A 13,613-nucleotide genomic window follows, 5' to 3' on the forward strand; every position below is an offset into this window, starting at 1 on the left:
TGTGTCCGGGACGTGCTGCCGTGCTGGGCGGCTGGCGCAGCTGTGGGGGGTGCAAAAGCCACGAAAGCCTATCGATAACCTGAAAAAATTATGAATTGAGTGCTTTTTAATTAACACACACATTTAATTTGGGTTAGCGCAGCTGCTCAGCTGCAGGGTATGCTGCTGAGCGGTGCTTGCCCTTTACATCTCGCTGCCGGCGTCAGGTCTGCAGAACAGTAAAGTGACTCTTGAGAGGCTTCAAGTCTGTTTTAAAACCCTCGGCTGCTTTTTTTTAAGGGCTGCACCACCTGCTCTGGGTCCTGCTCAGCGCCCAGGACCGTGCCGGCTGAGCCAGCTCAGCATATGGACGCTGTGCAGGTGGGGTGGGCGAAGCGGTGCCACCCAAATGCTCATTAAGTGCCCCCTGCAGGGCTTTGTGCCAGGGGCCTCGTTCATCTGGGATGCCTGAGACTTTGGTGCTTTTGCTCTGGCCTCGAGACCACCAGAGGTTACAGCTCTGCAGTAACGCGGTAAAGCCACAGACCCCCTTAGTAAATCAGATGGAACCTGTGGTTCGTGTCACTCGCCGTATGGTCAACTGGGGGGCTCTGAGACCACCATCTCACCCAGCCCATGGTGCGGAGCAACTGGGGACGGCCTTTCCCAACCATTAAATAATGTGCAGGTGGGCGTGATGGGAGCCTGGCAGGGGGAGAAGGGGGCAGAGGGGCACTGCAGCTCTGCTCCGCTGCGTTCAAATCAGTCTCCTAAAAGTTGCCACACCCTTATATGCACCGTAACTTCATTTTTGAGGAGCACGAGGGCAGTGTTTGAGAGTCAGGAGGTGGCTGGTGACGTTTGGCTGTCTTGGAGGTGGCTGGTGTTTTGGGGAACCAGAGCGGGAAGGGGGTTATTTTCAGTAAACCTTGTAGCAGAGCCTGGACGTGCAAACTCCCATCCCCGGTGCAGCTGCCCAGGAGCTGTGCAGGCGCTATTTGCTTTTTAATCTCCAGGACGCTGTGCCTTGACTCGGTAGTTTTGTCTACCTAAATCAGTCACTAAATTAATGGGAGATCTTGCCGGGGGTTTCCCAGGGGCTGTGGCTGAGCCGTCGGCTGTGCCAGCTGCCGGTGGGTGCCTGTCGGCCGTGGCTGCTTCCAGCACAGGAGGAAAATGATGCTGATTGATGGGTAAATGGCTGATGATTACAGCCTCTTACTACTCCAGACAGCAATCCAATCTTGTCTGCCTTTTGATGAGTAGTTTTTTAAAGATATTACAGAAAATACAGAAATGTGGAGATGTATCCTTCACATCTCTCCTCCCTGCAAGCCTGCAGCCAGATGCCCTGCGCAGTTCCAGGGATGGTGCATCCATGAGTGCCCGTTGCTTCCTAAAAATGCATGCCAGCAGCGTCTGGCTGTGTGATACGGTGCCTGGGCCAGGCAAGATCGGCGGGGCAGGAGGAGCAGGGTGTGCTCTTCGTAAGCACATAGTAACGTCTTCCTTTCCCTCTCGCTGTTGCATTAAACCCCCAAGTTGCCGGCGTGGTTTTAAAAGGGCAGGGGGGTGCTGGCTGGGTTCCCCTTGCTGTGTGCTGGAGCTGGTGTTCACCATGGCCATGCAGGGAGTCAGGCAGCCCCCCTGCAAGCATCTCTCTTTGGCAGCCGCCCCCAACCGCCCAGCCAAGCTGCAGCGTACAGCTTTACCACCTCCTCCTATTGCTCCTGCTATTAATTTTTATTATTTTTGGGACAGAAACCTTGCTTATCCTCTTCACAGATTAAGACACAGCTATTTCCTCCGGACTGTTTCCACTGCCTGCAAACCTGCCCTCTTTTTTCAGCCTGGCAATCTGCCGAAACATCACGCCAAGAAACCTGCAAACACCTTTGCAATGCCCTGGCCGCCCCCTCGCTCTGCCAGTCACGCAAGCCAGGAGCAGGCAGGAAATTTGATATAACCTCTGGTTGTTGTGGGTTACGCAGCACCTTTTTAAATAGGCATGGAAAAATAAAGGGCTTGGAATGATTTTTTTTTTGTTGTTGTTGTTCTTTTTCTTTTTTAATAAGAAAGTTGCTATTGTGAAAGTAGTAATTGTTTTGTAGCCATGAGCATTTAAAAAACAAACAGGCTCGTATCAGGCAAAACCACCAGTGGCTGGGGTGGATGCTTTCAGATTTTTTTTTTTTTTTAATAAGTAAGAGTCCAGTTGGCATTTCTGACTGCAGGAGTCCATTTTCTGAAGAGACCAGGAGATTTTTGGCTCTCTGGAAGGCTGATGGTGTTGGACATCTCAAAAAGAGGTGAAGGATACTCACCCTTCGAAGGTCCCTTTTGGTGTTGCAGAAGCCTCCACTTTGGGAAATTTCAGCCACGCTTTGCCTCCATTCCTGGAGTCTGTCATCTTGGGGCAATTAAATCACTGAAGGAGATGTGATGTGTTTTGGCTCTCTTTATTGAGATCCTTCGTGTGTTTGCAGCCCCTGCCAGAGGAGCTCTGTGCCTCAGCAGAGGGCCTGGGATGTCTGAGTCCTTCTGCAACGCCTTTGGCTTGTGATTTTCTTCAAAATCCTTCAGGGATGCTGAGGAGCCTCGAGGATGGGCTCTGCGAAAGGAGCTGAGGGCAATAGCCCAGCAAATGGGGTACTGCAAATGGCTATGAAGCTGTGGGGAGGTTGCTCTGGGCTCAGAAGTATTTACATAGCACTTTGAACCCCCTGCTCTGATTTGCCCAAACCTGTAAAATACAGAGGTGAGAAAACCCACTGAGGTGTCCCGGTACTAAACCTGCCATAAACGTGCTTCCCTAAGCTTGGCCTTTTCCCCTTGGCTTGGCCCTAAGCTTGCGCATGGGGATACCGGGCTGCATGGGGAGCTCTCCCACCCACCAGCAGCTGCACTAGTGGGGTATCTTTGTATTATTAACAGTAATTAATAGTTTGTTGCCAGAGGGGAGAGAAGCGGATGGTACCCAGAGCCGTTGCATCTCTGGTGCTGAGCGATGCTTCCTGATTTCTCCTGGGGAACATCTCAAATGAACAGAGGAAAAATAAATGGGAAAATAAATTATTTGAGACTGGGTGGTGAGGGACAGTTGCCCCTGTGCCCATGTTCTGGAGCCGTGGTGCAGGTCTGTAGAGCTGAGGGCATCGCTCTCCTGCAGCCTTTGTCCCTCCTGGCTGCTCCCTGCAGGAGCTTGTGGCCAGGGAAACGCATCCGTCAAACCAATTCTATTTATTTATTTATTTATTATGTTACTTTTTGGCTCAAGCACGGGTCATAAATAACGATTAAGCAGGAACGAGCGTCGCCAAACTGTCGCCCTGGCTGGGGTTGGGCACTGCTCTTGCTGCCATCAGAGATGCCCCAAAGGGTGGGCTGTGCAAGGGGGGATTGGGAGAGCCTGGGGAGAAGGGGGATTTTTACTGGTTGGTTTGTTTTGGGTTTTTTTTGGTTTTGTTGCTCTCATTATAACAACAAGAGAGAAACTGGAAGGAGTTTGAAAGGCAAAAATCACTAAAAATAGAGCATGTGGGACTTTTACGGCTCCTTGGGGTTTTTTTACTGAGCTGCCAGATCCTGCCTTGCGGAGGCTTTCCAGGGCAGCTGGGGCAGGAGCAGAAACCCCAACCCTGCTCCTTCTCTGCTCCAAGAAAAACACAGGCACTTTGTTAGGAACTGGCTCGGCACCGCTCCTCTCCGATGGAAACAAAGAGCTGGAGGAGGTGAACGTGAAAAAGGCAGGGGAGAGCTGGAAGGATTCGGGGATGGCCAGGAGCGGTGGGTGACCAGGGAGGGGGCTGAGCCCGGTGCCAGCAGGGCCATTGCTGGGACGGCATCGGCTGGCAGGTCTCCAGGCTGGGCACGTGGGATTGTACCAAAAATTGCTCGTTGCTTAATGCTCTGTCTTTTCCCCTTGCAGATGTTCATTATGGAGAAGGTGGAGGGTGCCCAGTGCAGCCTGCACGAGTTCAGCATCACCGGCTCCACCTACGCCCCCGAGGGACAGATGTGAGTGCGGGTCCCCTCTGCGGGTGAAACTGGGTGGCCCTGGGCTGGCAGTATGGTCAGGGGGAGGCGGGAGGGTCGAGCTTGTGCCCACAGCTGGGGAACCCCAATCTCACCCCGCGAGCTGGGGAGAAAGGGGGGGTTTTCTGAACTGAACCCAGCTGATGGAGATACCCACTGGGTGCTGGTTTTTGGCCACGCTGGGCTTGCAAGCATCGGGCGACTGCCCTTTGCTTTCAGTGGGAGACAGGGCCATTGTTTCACCGTCCCTCGTTGCCGGCTCCTGCCTGCCGCAACGTGGGGGGCGCACGCCCCAGCTCTGCCTGCTGCCCTCCCGCTGCTCAGCAAAGGGGCTCCTGCATGCTCGGCTCTGCCTTTGTTAGCAATCCCGATGAAATGAGCTCCCTTTGAACCAGAGAAGATGGCAAGTGTGGGAATAGCGATGAACAAGGATTTTCACAGTACGTGGTGATTCTCCAAATTTCTGAAGCCTGAGCATTTTTGGTGTCAGCCGGCGACTGTTGCTCCTGCCCCAAGCAGGACCCAGGCCGGCAGCTTGTTGGGACTTGAGGGACTTGCAGATGGCTGCACACCCTGGCAGGAAAGCGCTCCCTGAGCCCCCACGTCCTCGGCAGGGATGGCTGAGATGGCTGCTGTGCCTGGGGCACGATCCTACTGATGTCAGGACACAGTTCGGGGGAGACGTGGGCTTTGCTGAGCTGCAGCTGAGAGCAGGGAGTGGAAGCCAGGGGCTTTTCCCTGGCGCATTATTACACAAATGGGGTTTTCTGCCATTGTGTTTGTTTATTCCCTGTCCTTCAAAGGGAGGTGATGCTCCCCAGTGTGGAGAACCTCTGGGAAGGAGGAAGATGAGAAGCTCAGCCGGTGGTCCGAGCGCTCCCTGCTCCCCTTCGCTTTGCTGTGTGATCCCGGGCATGTTTTTCACCACAGTCCCTTCTGCTCATCTGTGGAGCGACTATAATTCATCCCAGCCTCAGACTTAATTTCATGAATATTTGCAGAGCCAATTTGATCCTTGGCTAGGAATCTCCATTAAAAAAAGTGAGCCTGGTCATAAGCTGGTATCAATCAGTGTGTTTCAGTTAAATGAGGAGGACTGAGGAGCTGAACTCATGTCTGCTAACCTCTGAAGCTGCAGCGTCCCCTCCAGGGACTGCCTGCGATGAGGCTCTGCATTGGTCTGCAGCAATTCACGTTGCTTTTGAGATTTTTTTCAGCCTTGTGCTTGCCCTGAGCATCAAGGGGTGTGCAAGGGCTCGCTTAGGAGAGAACCCTCCCCATTCCCCCATGGCTGGTGGGGCTGAAATGCTTGGAGGGCTTGGTGTCTTTGCTTTAGCCTGGTCTTGATGTGGGGGATATTACCTGCTTGGCCTCGTGTTTGCTCGCGTCCCCACACAGCACCCATCCAGCAGCGCCTTTGCTGATGCCTTTCCTGGTGCACGGATCTTGCCTGGCTCTGTGCAAAGACAGTTGATGATGGGGACACATCGCCCCCATCCCTTCCCAGCCATATCCAAGACCAGGTTGGACGGGGCTCTGAGCAACCTGATCTAGTTAGCAGTGTCCCTGTTCACTGCAGGGGGGTTGGACTAGATGACCTCTAGGGGTCCCTTCCAACCCAAAACATTCTATGATTCCCAGGGCATCGCATGCTGCAAAAGCCAGCCCTGGTATTTCCACCTTCCCAAACATCAGAACCCAGCGCAGTGTCCACAGGCTCCCTCCTCCACCCGCTGCCTTCCCCCAGCCTGGGAGCCGGGGCTGGGCAGCATCCTCGGGGCTAGAGGCAGTGGCTCTCCCCTGCCTGCTTGTGGCCCAGCGCAGCTTCTTGTCCCTCAGCAAACAGATTTTTCAGATTTTCTTGGCCGCTTGCTCTTTTCCGCTCCTGAGATGTAACAAGGGCTCCAAAATGTTCTTTCCATTGGGAACCAGCAGTGGAATAAACTGATCCTAATAAATGCCTGACAGATTATTTTTCCAGCAAGCAGATGACCGGCTGGGTTTATACAGCTCTAACCTGCAGTTACGTCTCCTGAAGTCAGGATAATTTTTTATTTCACCTGAAAACCACCACTGCTGTTCCTGCCACCGGGCAGCGGGCAAGCAGCGGCGTCAGGCTGGACCGGTGTGTTCAGGGCTGCTCCTTTCCAGTGACGTTTGTGCTCCTTTGCATAGCAAAGAGCTGCCATTTAGGAAGCGAAGGCCACAGTTCTTTGCTTGCTTGGAAACAGCCACAGCGATGCAGTTGTTAAATTTGTCTGCTGCTGTTAAATGCTCCCTTCAGCGCCCTCCGGCTCACTGGAGCGTGCAGCAGCATCACGGGGAGGAGAAGGGACTTGCTGGATACCCAGTAACTGGAAACCCCTAGGGAGTGAATATTAACCTGAATTTCTTTGCCCCTTTTCTCAGCCTTTTGACAGCCCCTGCTTTCAGGTCCAAAGCTCTTTTTGAGCTCCTCTGCAGCCCCCTTTATTCTGGGGCACTTCCAGAGTTTATTTGCCTCCTGTGATATTTTATTTGCAAATAGCCCTGCCACATTTGGTGAAGTACAAAATGAGAACCTAAGTGTTTATTGCCAAGCATGGGGCTTTAACTGGGCTCTTTCTCCCTCCTTTCAGAAAATTTTGCAAGGGATATGTAGGAGAAGCTAAGTATTATTTGAACGTGTAACCCGGTGAGGTGTAAGGCTTTGGGGGTTGTTTTCTCCCCGCAGCCTGAAGGACGAGCAGCCGGTGCAGTGCGGGCAGTACGACGGGCTGGTGGAGCTGGCCACCATCTGCGCCCTCTGCAATGACTCCTCGCTGGACTACAACGAGGTGCGGGGGGCACCGGGGCTGGGGCGGTGTCGGGGTGGGCACCAGCGATGCTCTTCCCTTCACTGCGAGCCCCTTTGCAGCAGAGATTTGTCCCTTGGGATCCCCTGCCCTGGCTCCAGCCCACCCCGGGTCTATGGTGCAGTGGGCAGCAGCATCCTTGGTGGGAGCAGCAGGTAGGGGCTGTGCTCTGCAGCTCCTGTTTCTATTGCCCTCTAGTCCAAAAAAGTCTACGAGAAGGTGGGGGAAGCCACTGAAACAGCCCTGACGTGCCTGGTGGAGAAGATGAACGTCTTCAACACTGACACCAGCAAACTCTCCAAGGTGGAGCGAGCCAACGCCTGCAATTCGGTGAGCAGGGGGAGGCCCCTGTCAGGCCTGGTGCTGGGGGTCAGGAGGGAGAGGAGGGCTCTGGGATGACTTATTTGAGCAATAACTGCTTGCAGTGATCTGAGGGACTGATCTGTCATAAGGATGCAACTTCCTGGCTCTCAGGGTGCTGGGTTTTTGGAACAGATAGTGCAGTGGCTCTGCGGGGGCTGATGCCGGGGCTGTGGGGACTAACCTGGGTCCGCATGGAGCTTCGGAGTTGGTGATTCCTGAGGCTCAAACTAAGCCCAGGAGCAAACCCCCTGCTCGGCCAGAAGAGACCCCCTTGGTGATGGCCAGAGCTCCGGCTGCAGATGAGGAGCTTTGGGTTTTGTAGCTCCGCAGCAAATCTTTGGGTGCCCAGCTTGCACTGAACAGCTGTCCTCTGTAGCATGAACCAAACCCCATTCCCCAGAGCCATGCCTGCCTGAACAAAGCTGGCTCTTTGGAAACGTCTGGTTTTGATGTGAAAATACCCTGTGCTGGCTATTCCCCTACTCCAGCTCTCCCTGTCCTCCTGGTGAAAATACACTTTATCTCACGTCTGGATTTACTTGGCTTTGGTATCATGCTGTTAGATCTTAAAATGTCTTTGCTTGCTTGAAGGAAGGGCTCTCTGTTCTGGCATTTCTTCCCCAGATAGGTCCAAGCAGGTCACGGTAAATCCCCTGACTCCTTTCTGATAAGGGAGATGGAATTCCCCAGCTGTGCATCAGTCCGGCAGCCGCTTCATTGCACGTGCCCGTCACTGCCCTTCCACTCAGACGCCTGGCTTGGTTCGGTCACTGGTGCTTCTCTCCTTCCTCTTGTGTTTGGGCAGGGACAAAAATACCCTTACTTGGAGTTCCCTGGCAGCATTTCTTCACTACTTCTTGATTTTGCTCCCAGTAGCTCTGTGCTTTGAAATCTCTGGTGGGATTTTGGGGGTTCCACAGCGGCTGGCTGCTCCCACGTGTCCTTGCTGCTGTGTGTCGCGGATTGAGTGAGAGGGAGGCAAAAATAATGTGGTTTATTGGTGTAAAACAGTGAGTTAACAAAGTTCAGTGGTAACTGCGACAATAGTTTGAGATTCAATGGCAAGGTACACTTTGTTATTTACTGCACAGAGGACAGAGTCAGACAAGACTGTCCGGGAGACCCTCCCGTTGAGTCATGAGGTTCAGAAAAGATCCCCTTGCTTTCTAAACTCCCTCAGAGAGGAGTCTAGGTGTGGCTGGATCCAATCCTAGACCCAGACTTGGTCAACGGTTTATGTCTAAAGGATTATATATGCGCAGTCAATCCTTTATGTCACTTAGCTAAGATTTCCAAGTTAGCATACTGTTAGTCACTTACCGAGAATCTGTCGTGGTAAGGAATCTCTCAACCTCAAGGAGTAACCTTGAGAAGCGTCCCTGCTCAAGGGGAGATCCTGGTGTGCAGCCCGCTGCCGTGCAGGAGAGCTCAAAGGACTTGGGCTGCTCACTATTGATGGGGGTAAGATAATTGGCTCATAGTCATATTTGCATACTGACCACTGTGCTTAGGTGGGCACATTCCACAATAGCCCTTGGCTATTGTATTGTTATCTGTCTCCCCCCACACCCAGTGGGTGCATCCTTCAGGACCAGACACAGACCAGATGCATCTATCACCATGGCCATAGGTGGTTATCACTTGAAAGAGGCAAAGGAGGGGGAGTCAGAGACGAGGGGGGAGCACACCGCCACATTGCGCCGAACGTTCAATGCCCGGCGGGAACAGCACTGCTTTTGTGGGCACAAAACTTTCCACCTCTGCCATGCAGTCACTGCGCTTGTACCCTGGGCTGGGTTTGGCCTCGGAGAGTCGCTTGGTGTTTGCCAGGTATATCCACAGACAATGCCCGCGTTTTGCATGGGCAAATCCCCTCTGCGCATCTCTCCACCTCACCAGCTCCCGCTCACAGCTTCATTTCAGTAAGAGCATACTTTTAACTCTGAACTTGCAAGGTTTCACCCCAAAAGGTGTTTTCTTTTCCTTTGCCCACTTCACTGATTTATTTAGATTTAAGTTGCTGTAAAAGTCCAATGCAAAAAGCTGGTTGTGTCCCCTTCGCAAGCAACACCCTTCTGGCAACTAAAAATAATTGTATAAGCAGTTGAGCCAGGCGGAGGGGGATCGGTCTGAGGAGGACTGGCTGCTGCCTGGCTTCGGCTCCGTGAGCAGTTAACCGGCAGCTATAGCAGAGCCTGGTTTGTGGTGGGGTTTTGGGGGGTGTTGGGGTGCAGGAGCCTGTCTGTGGGCACTGCCTGTGCCCATGGGTCCATGCCCCGGGGCAAGCCCCTGCTCTGTCCTCACCCTACAAAGCTGCGGGTACCATTTGAGCGAATGGTTGTTACTACTTAGCTGGCAGTCCTCGGGGTAATTAGCGTGTCCTGAAATGAGCCTAATTAATCTTAACTGTGGAGCTGGTTAACTTATCGGGAACCAATCCAGCCTCGGGGGATGTTGATGCTCCGGCTCCCGCTGACCCCTGTGGGTGGAGGATCAGGGCAAACCCCTCAAGTGGTAACGAGTGGGATGCGATTCCCCTTCCTGCAGCGCAGCTGGAGCCCAGTGCGGGGGAAAGTCTCCCCCTTGCTGGCAAATGGGGCTTTATCTTAGGCTACGGCAGCTTTTGGGCATGCTGTGTGGGGTCAATAAAATAAAGGTCTGCCACGTGCTGGCATGTGCTGTGGGCTGGGCAGCAATGGCGTAGTTGGAGGGGTTAAAATTCCCCCAAAAAACTGCATAGGGAAAGCTGCTTCTGCTTTTTACATTGTCCCATCCCTCCTGGCTCCTATGGTTGCTTTTCTCCTCTGTCAGCGGTGCTGTGCCAGCTCAGCAGGTTTGTTAGCCGAGGCAGAGAGCACCGGCTGCTTTGTTTCTGTCGCATCCCTGCTCAGCCCCACGCTGTCCCCGCAGGTGATCAAGCAGCTGATGAGGAAGGAGTGCACCCTGGAGTTCTCCCGCGACCGCAAGTCCATGTCTGTGTACTGCACACCCACCGGCCCTGGCCACAACTCCGCCAGCAGCAAGATGTTCGTCAAGGTAGGGGAAAAGGTCCTCAGCACCCTGCAGGATCCTCCTTCCCCATGCAGACCCCAGCAGGATTTAGCCCTTATGGCAGCAGGCAGCGATGCTTTGCAGTTTGTCTCTTCCCTTTGCTGTCCAGGAGCCAGCAGATAGACTGGTGTGGTCAGGGAGGAGGGGAGTCTTTGCAGTGTTGATAGGCAAAAAAGGAGATAAAATGATTTAGAGGGAGGAAAAGGCCCTGAGGGTGCTGGTGCTGGGGCCAGGGGAGAACTGCCCCTGTACAAAACTTGGGCACTCGCTTTTATTAAAGGATTGGACCCTCTGGACACCAGTAATGCCTAAAGGGCGATGTCCAGCTTTCCACTGTAACCAGAACTAAAATAAAATTTTAAAGGGCATTTTCTTCCCAAGAGAAGAGATGCAGCAGAAAAAACCCCGCTGACTCCAAGAAGATTTGTATGTTGTTGTTCCCACTGGGGGATTTTCTGGGTGGGTGAACTCTGTCCTCCAGAATGAGTTGGGACCCTCTGGACCCACCGCATCCATGGCTCTGCCAGTCCCGGGTGAGCTTTTTTAAGAGGAGCAATAGAAGGATTGCAAGTTTTATACTAAAAAGCAATGTCGGGGGTCCTTCGTAAGGGTGAGATGCCGTGATGCTAAAGGACGTGTTTCCCGGAATCGCAAAGGCATTGCAAGCATCTGCTCAGCATCCCGCAGGCAGTGCGTGTTTTCAGCAGAGGCTTACGGCCCTAATCCCCTCCAGGTCTGAGAGGGGATCCGCAGGGCGGGAGCATCCCAGGCAGACGTGTAGGTTTTGCAGGAGATCAGACAGAACCCCCATGGAGCAGATCCTGCTCTCTGGTGACCTGATGCGGGTTCATCCTTCCCGGCCGCGGTCCCCGTGCACTTGGTTGGAGGCTGCCATCTAGCGCACTGAGCCGCCGTGCCGGCATCTGCCTGCTGGAGTTTTGGGGAGATTTCCTTCTCCTTTGCCCAAATTTGGTGCCTGCCTTCCCTGCCGCACTTCCTTCGGTGCTGGCAAGAGATGCTCATCCTCCAGGTTCATTCCAGCTCCTAAGCCCTCTGCTCCTCCTCCCCAGGGTGCCCCAGAAAGCGTGATCGAGCGCTGCACCCATGTCCGCGTGGGGACCGCCAGGGTCCCGCTGACGGCCCCGGTAAGGGAGAAGATCCTGGGCAGGATCCGGGACTGGGGCATGGGCATCGACACGCTGCGCTGCCTGGCCCTGGCCACCCACGACGCGCCTGTCCGCAGGGAGACCATGCAGCTGCACGACTCTGCTGCCTTTGTCCACTATGAGGTACAGTACCAGGGGTTTTCTCCAGGAGCTTTTTTCCTTATTCCTTAAGTTTTTCCACTCACTTCCAGCTGCCTCAGCAGTATTTTCTCTCTGGTTGCTCTGTGGCCACCAGGCAGTGCAATGGCTCAGCTCCTCCTCTGCAAACCCTGGTGCAGAGCTGCATGCAGCAGGGCCGGTCCTGAGGCCAACAGCCCCCTCCCACCGGGCATCCATCCCCGTGGGGTGACCACTGAGAGGGGTTCAGGGATCACTGAGAGGGACAGGGGGGTGGGAAGCAAAGTGGAAAGGTGTGAGGAGCAGCAGAGGGGATGGGAACACCCCACTGCATTGGGGCTATAGGGTGCATCCATGGGGCTCTTGGTAGGAAACCTCCTGGAAGTTTCCTCCCAGGGGAAATCCCTGTGCCTGGGGTGGTTTCACAGCGGCGAGGGAAGCAGCTGTGTCCCCCAGGGTTAACGTGGGCCTGGGGCTGTCCCCCCCTGCCAGAACAACCTGACCTTCGTGGGCTGCGTGGGGATGCTGGACCCTCCCCGCAAGGAGGTCACCTCCTCCATTGAGATGTGCCGCAAGGCCGGCATCCGCGTCATCATGATCACCGGAGACAACAAGGGCACAGCGGTGGCCATCTGCCGCAGGATTGGCATCTTCTCAGAGAGCGAGGATGTGGCCGGCAAAGCCTACACTGGCCGGGAGTTTGACGAACTGCCCCCCGAGACGCAGCGGCAGGCATGCCGTGATGCCCGATGCTTCGCCCGCGTGGAGCCAGCACACAAGTCCCGCATCGTCGAGTACCTCCAGTCCTTCCACGAGATCACCGCCATGGTGAGTCCCTTGGGGATGCCCCACCACCCCTTGGTCCCCTCCTCTCCACCCAGCCCAGTCTCTTGCACCCTGTTAATCACTGCTTCATGCAGACAGGCGACGGTGTCAACGATGCCCCGGCCCTGAAGAAAGCCGAGATCGGCATCGCCATGGGGTCAGGCACGGCCGTTGCCAAGTCGGCCGCCGAGATGGTGCTCTCTGATGACAACTTCTCCACCATCGTGTCGGCTGTCGAGGAGGGCAGGGCCATTTACAACAACATGAAGCAGTTCATCCGCTATCTTATCTCCTCCAACGTCGGGGAGGTCGTTTGGTGAGAGCCCCCTGCACCGGGCACTGCGTATGGGGGAGCAGTGGTGGGACCGTGTCCCCTGGGGCAGGTGACCTGGCCATGTCCCCCGCCCCTGGCAGCATAGGGTGCCCAGAATTGTAACTCCAGGTACCAAATCGAGCAGCTCTGTGTATTCCCCAAGGGACACAGATTTTTCCTTTGTGTCCCCCAGGAGCTGTTTTGTTAATGCATTGCTTATTTAAGCCCATGCCAGCGTCTAATACGGGTGCAGATATTTGTGGAGAGATTATTGTCACCAGGTCACACTGATGCCCTTTGCATCAGGTCCTGGGCAGCTCTCCCTGTCCCTGTCCCCTGCCCATCCCTCCCAGTAAATCAGTGCTGTCCTCAGCAACGTGGGCACAGCCTTGGGGTCACTTGGGCATCCTTTGCCCTTGCATTTCAGCAGGGGTGTTTGTGCTGGGAACAGCAACCCACATGGCCGTGGTTGGATTTCAACTGCAAAGCAAATTTTAATAGCAACAGAAAAAAATTTTAACTACAAAATTCAGTCTTTGGACTTTAGGCTCCTGACTCAGGGACTGCGGGTTCATCTGTGGAGCTTTGGGTGAATATTCAGTGTGGGGTGTTTGGATCCAGGGTTCCTGCTTGGTCTCCCCTTGCACAACACAGACGCTTTCTCTGGCTGCTCTGGAGCTCATCTAATTTGGCATCTCTGTTTTTTTCCCTGCAGCATCTTCCTGACGGCCATCCTGGGCTTGCCTGAGGCCCTCATCCCCGTGCAGCTGCTGTGGGTGAACCTGGTGACGGACGGACTGCCGGCCACTGCGCTGGGCTTCAACCCCCCTGACCTGGACATTATGGACAAGCTGCCCCGCAACCCCAAGGAGCCCCTCATCAGCGGCTGGCTCTTCTTCCGCTACTTGGCCATCGGAGGTGAGCCCTCGC

The 13,613-nt window shown here is 54.5% G+C and overlaps 1 protein-coding gene across 2 annotated transcripts in view; it reads left to right on the forward strand.

Annotated features, from left to right (window-relative positions):
• Window positions 1-13,613, forward strand: part of ATP2A3 (ATPase sarcoplasmic/endoplasmic reticulum Ca2+ transporting 3) — a 37,389-nt gene that overhangs the window by 12,436 nt on the left and 11,340 nt on the right. For both annotated transcript variants that reach the window (XM_035900592.1, XM_009645107.2), the window contains exons 8-15: window positions 3,908-3,996; window positions 6,728-6,830; window positions 7,047-7,178; window positions 10,122-10,247; window positions 11,333-11,551; window positions 12,038-12,373; window positions 12,466-12,686; window positions 13,399-13,601. In XM_035900592.1, the coding sequence (XP_035756485.1) occupies window positions 3,908-3,996; window positions 6,728-6,830; window positions 7,047-7,178; window positions 10,122-10,247; window positions 11,333-11,551; window positions 12,038-12,373; window positions 12,466-12,686; window positions 13,399-13,601 (1,429 nt within the window). The remainder of the gene's footprint in view (window positions 1-3,907; window positions 3,997-6,727; window positions 6,831-7,046; window positions 7,179-10,121; window positions 10,248-11,332; window positions 11,552-12,037; window positions 12,374-12,465; window positions 12,687-13,398; window positions 13,602-13,613) is intronic.

The sequence above is a fragment of the Egretta garzetta genome, unplaced genomic scaffold (assembly GCF_000687185.1).
Source record: "Egretta garzetta isolate BGI_Z169 unplaced genomic scaffold, ASM68718v1 scaffold108, whole genome shotgun sequence".
NCBI classification, from domain to species: domain Eukaryota; kingdom Metazoa; phylum Chordata; class Aves; order Pelecaniformes; family Ardeidae; genus Egretta; species Egretta garzetta.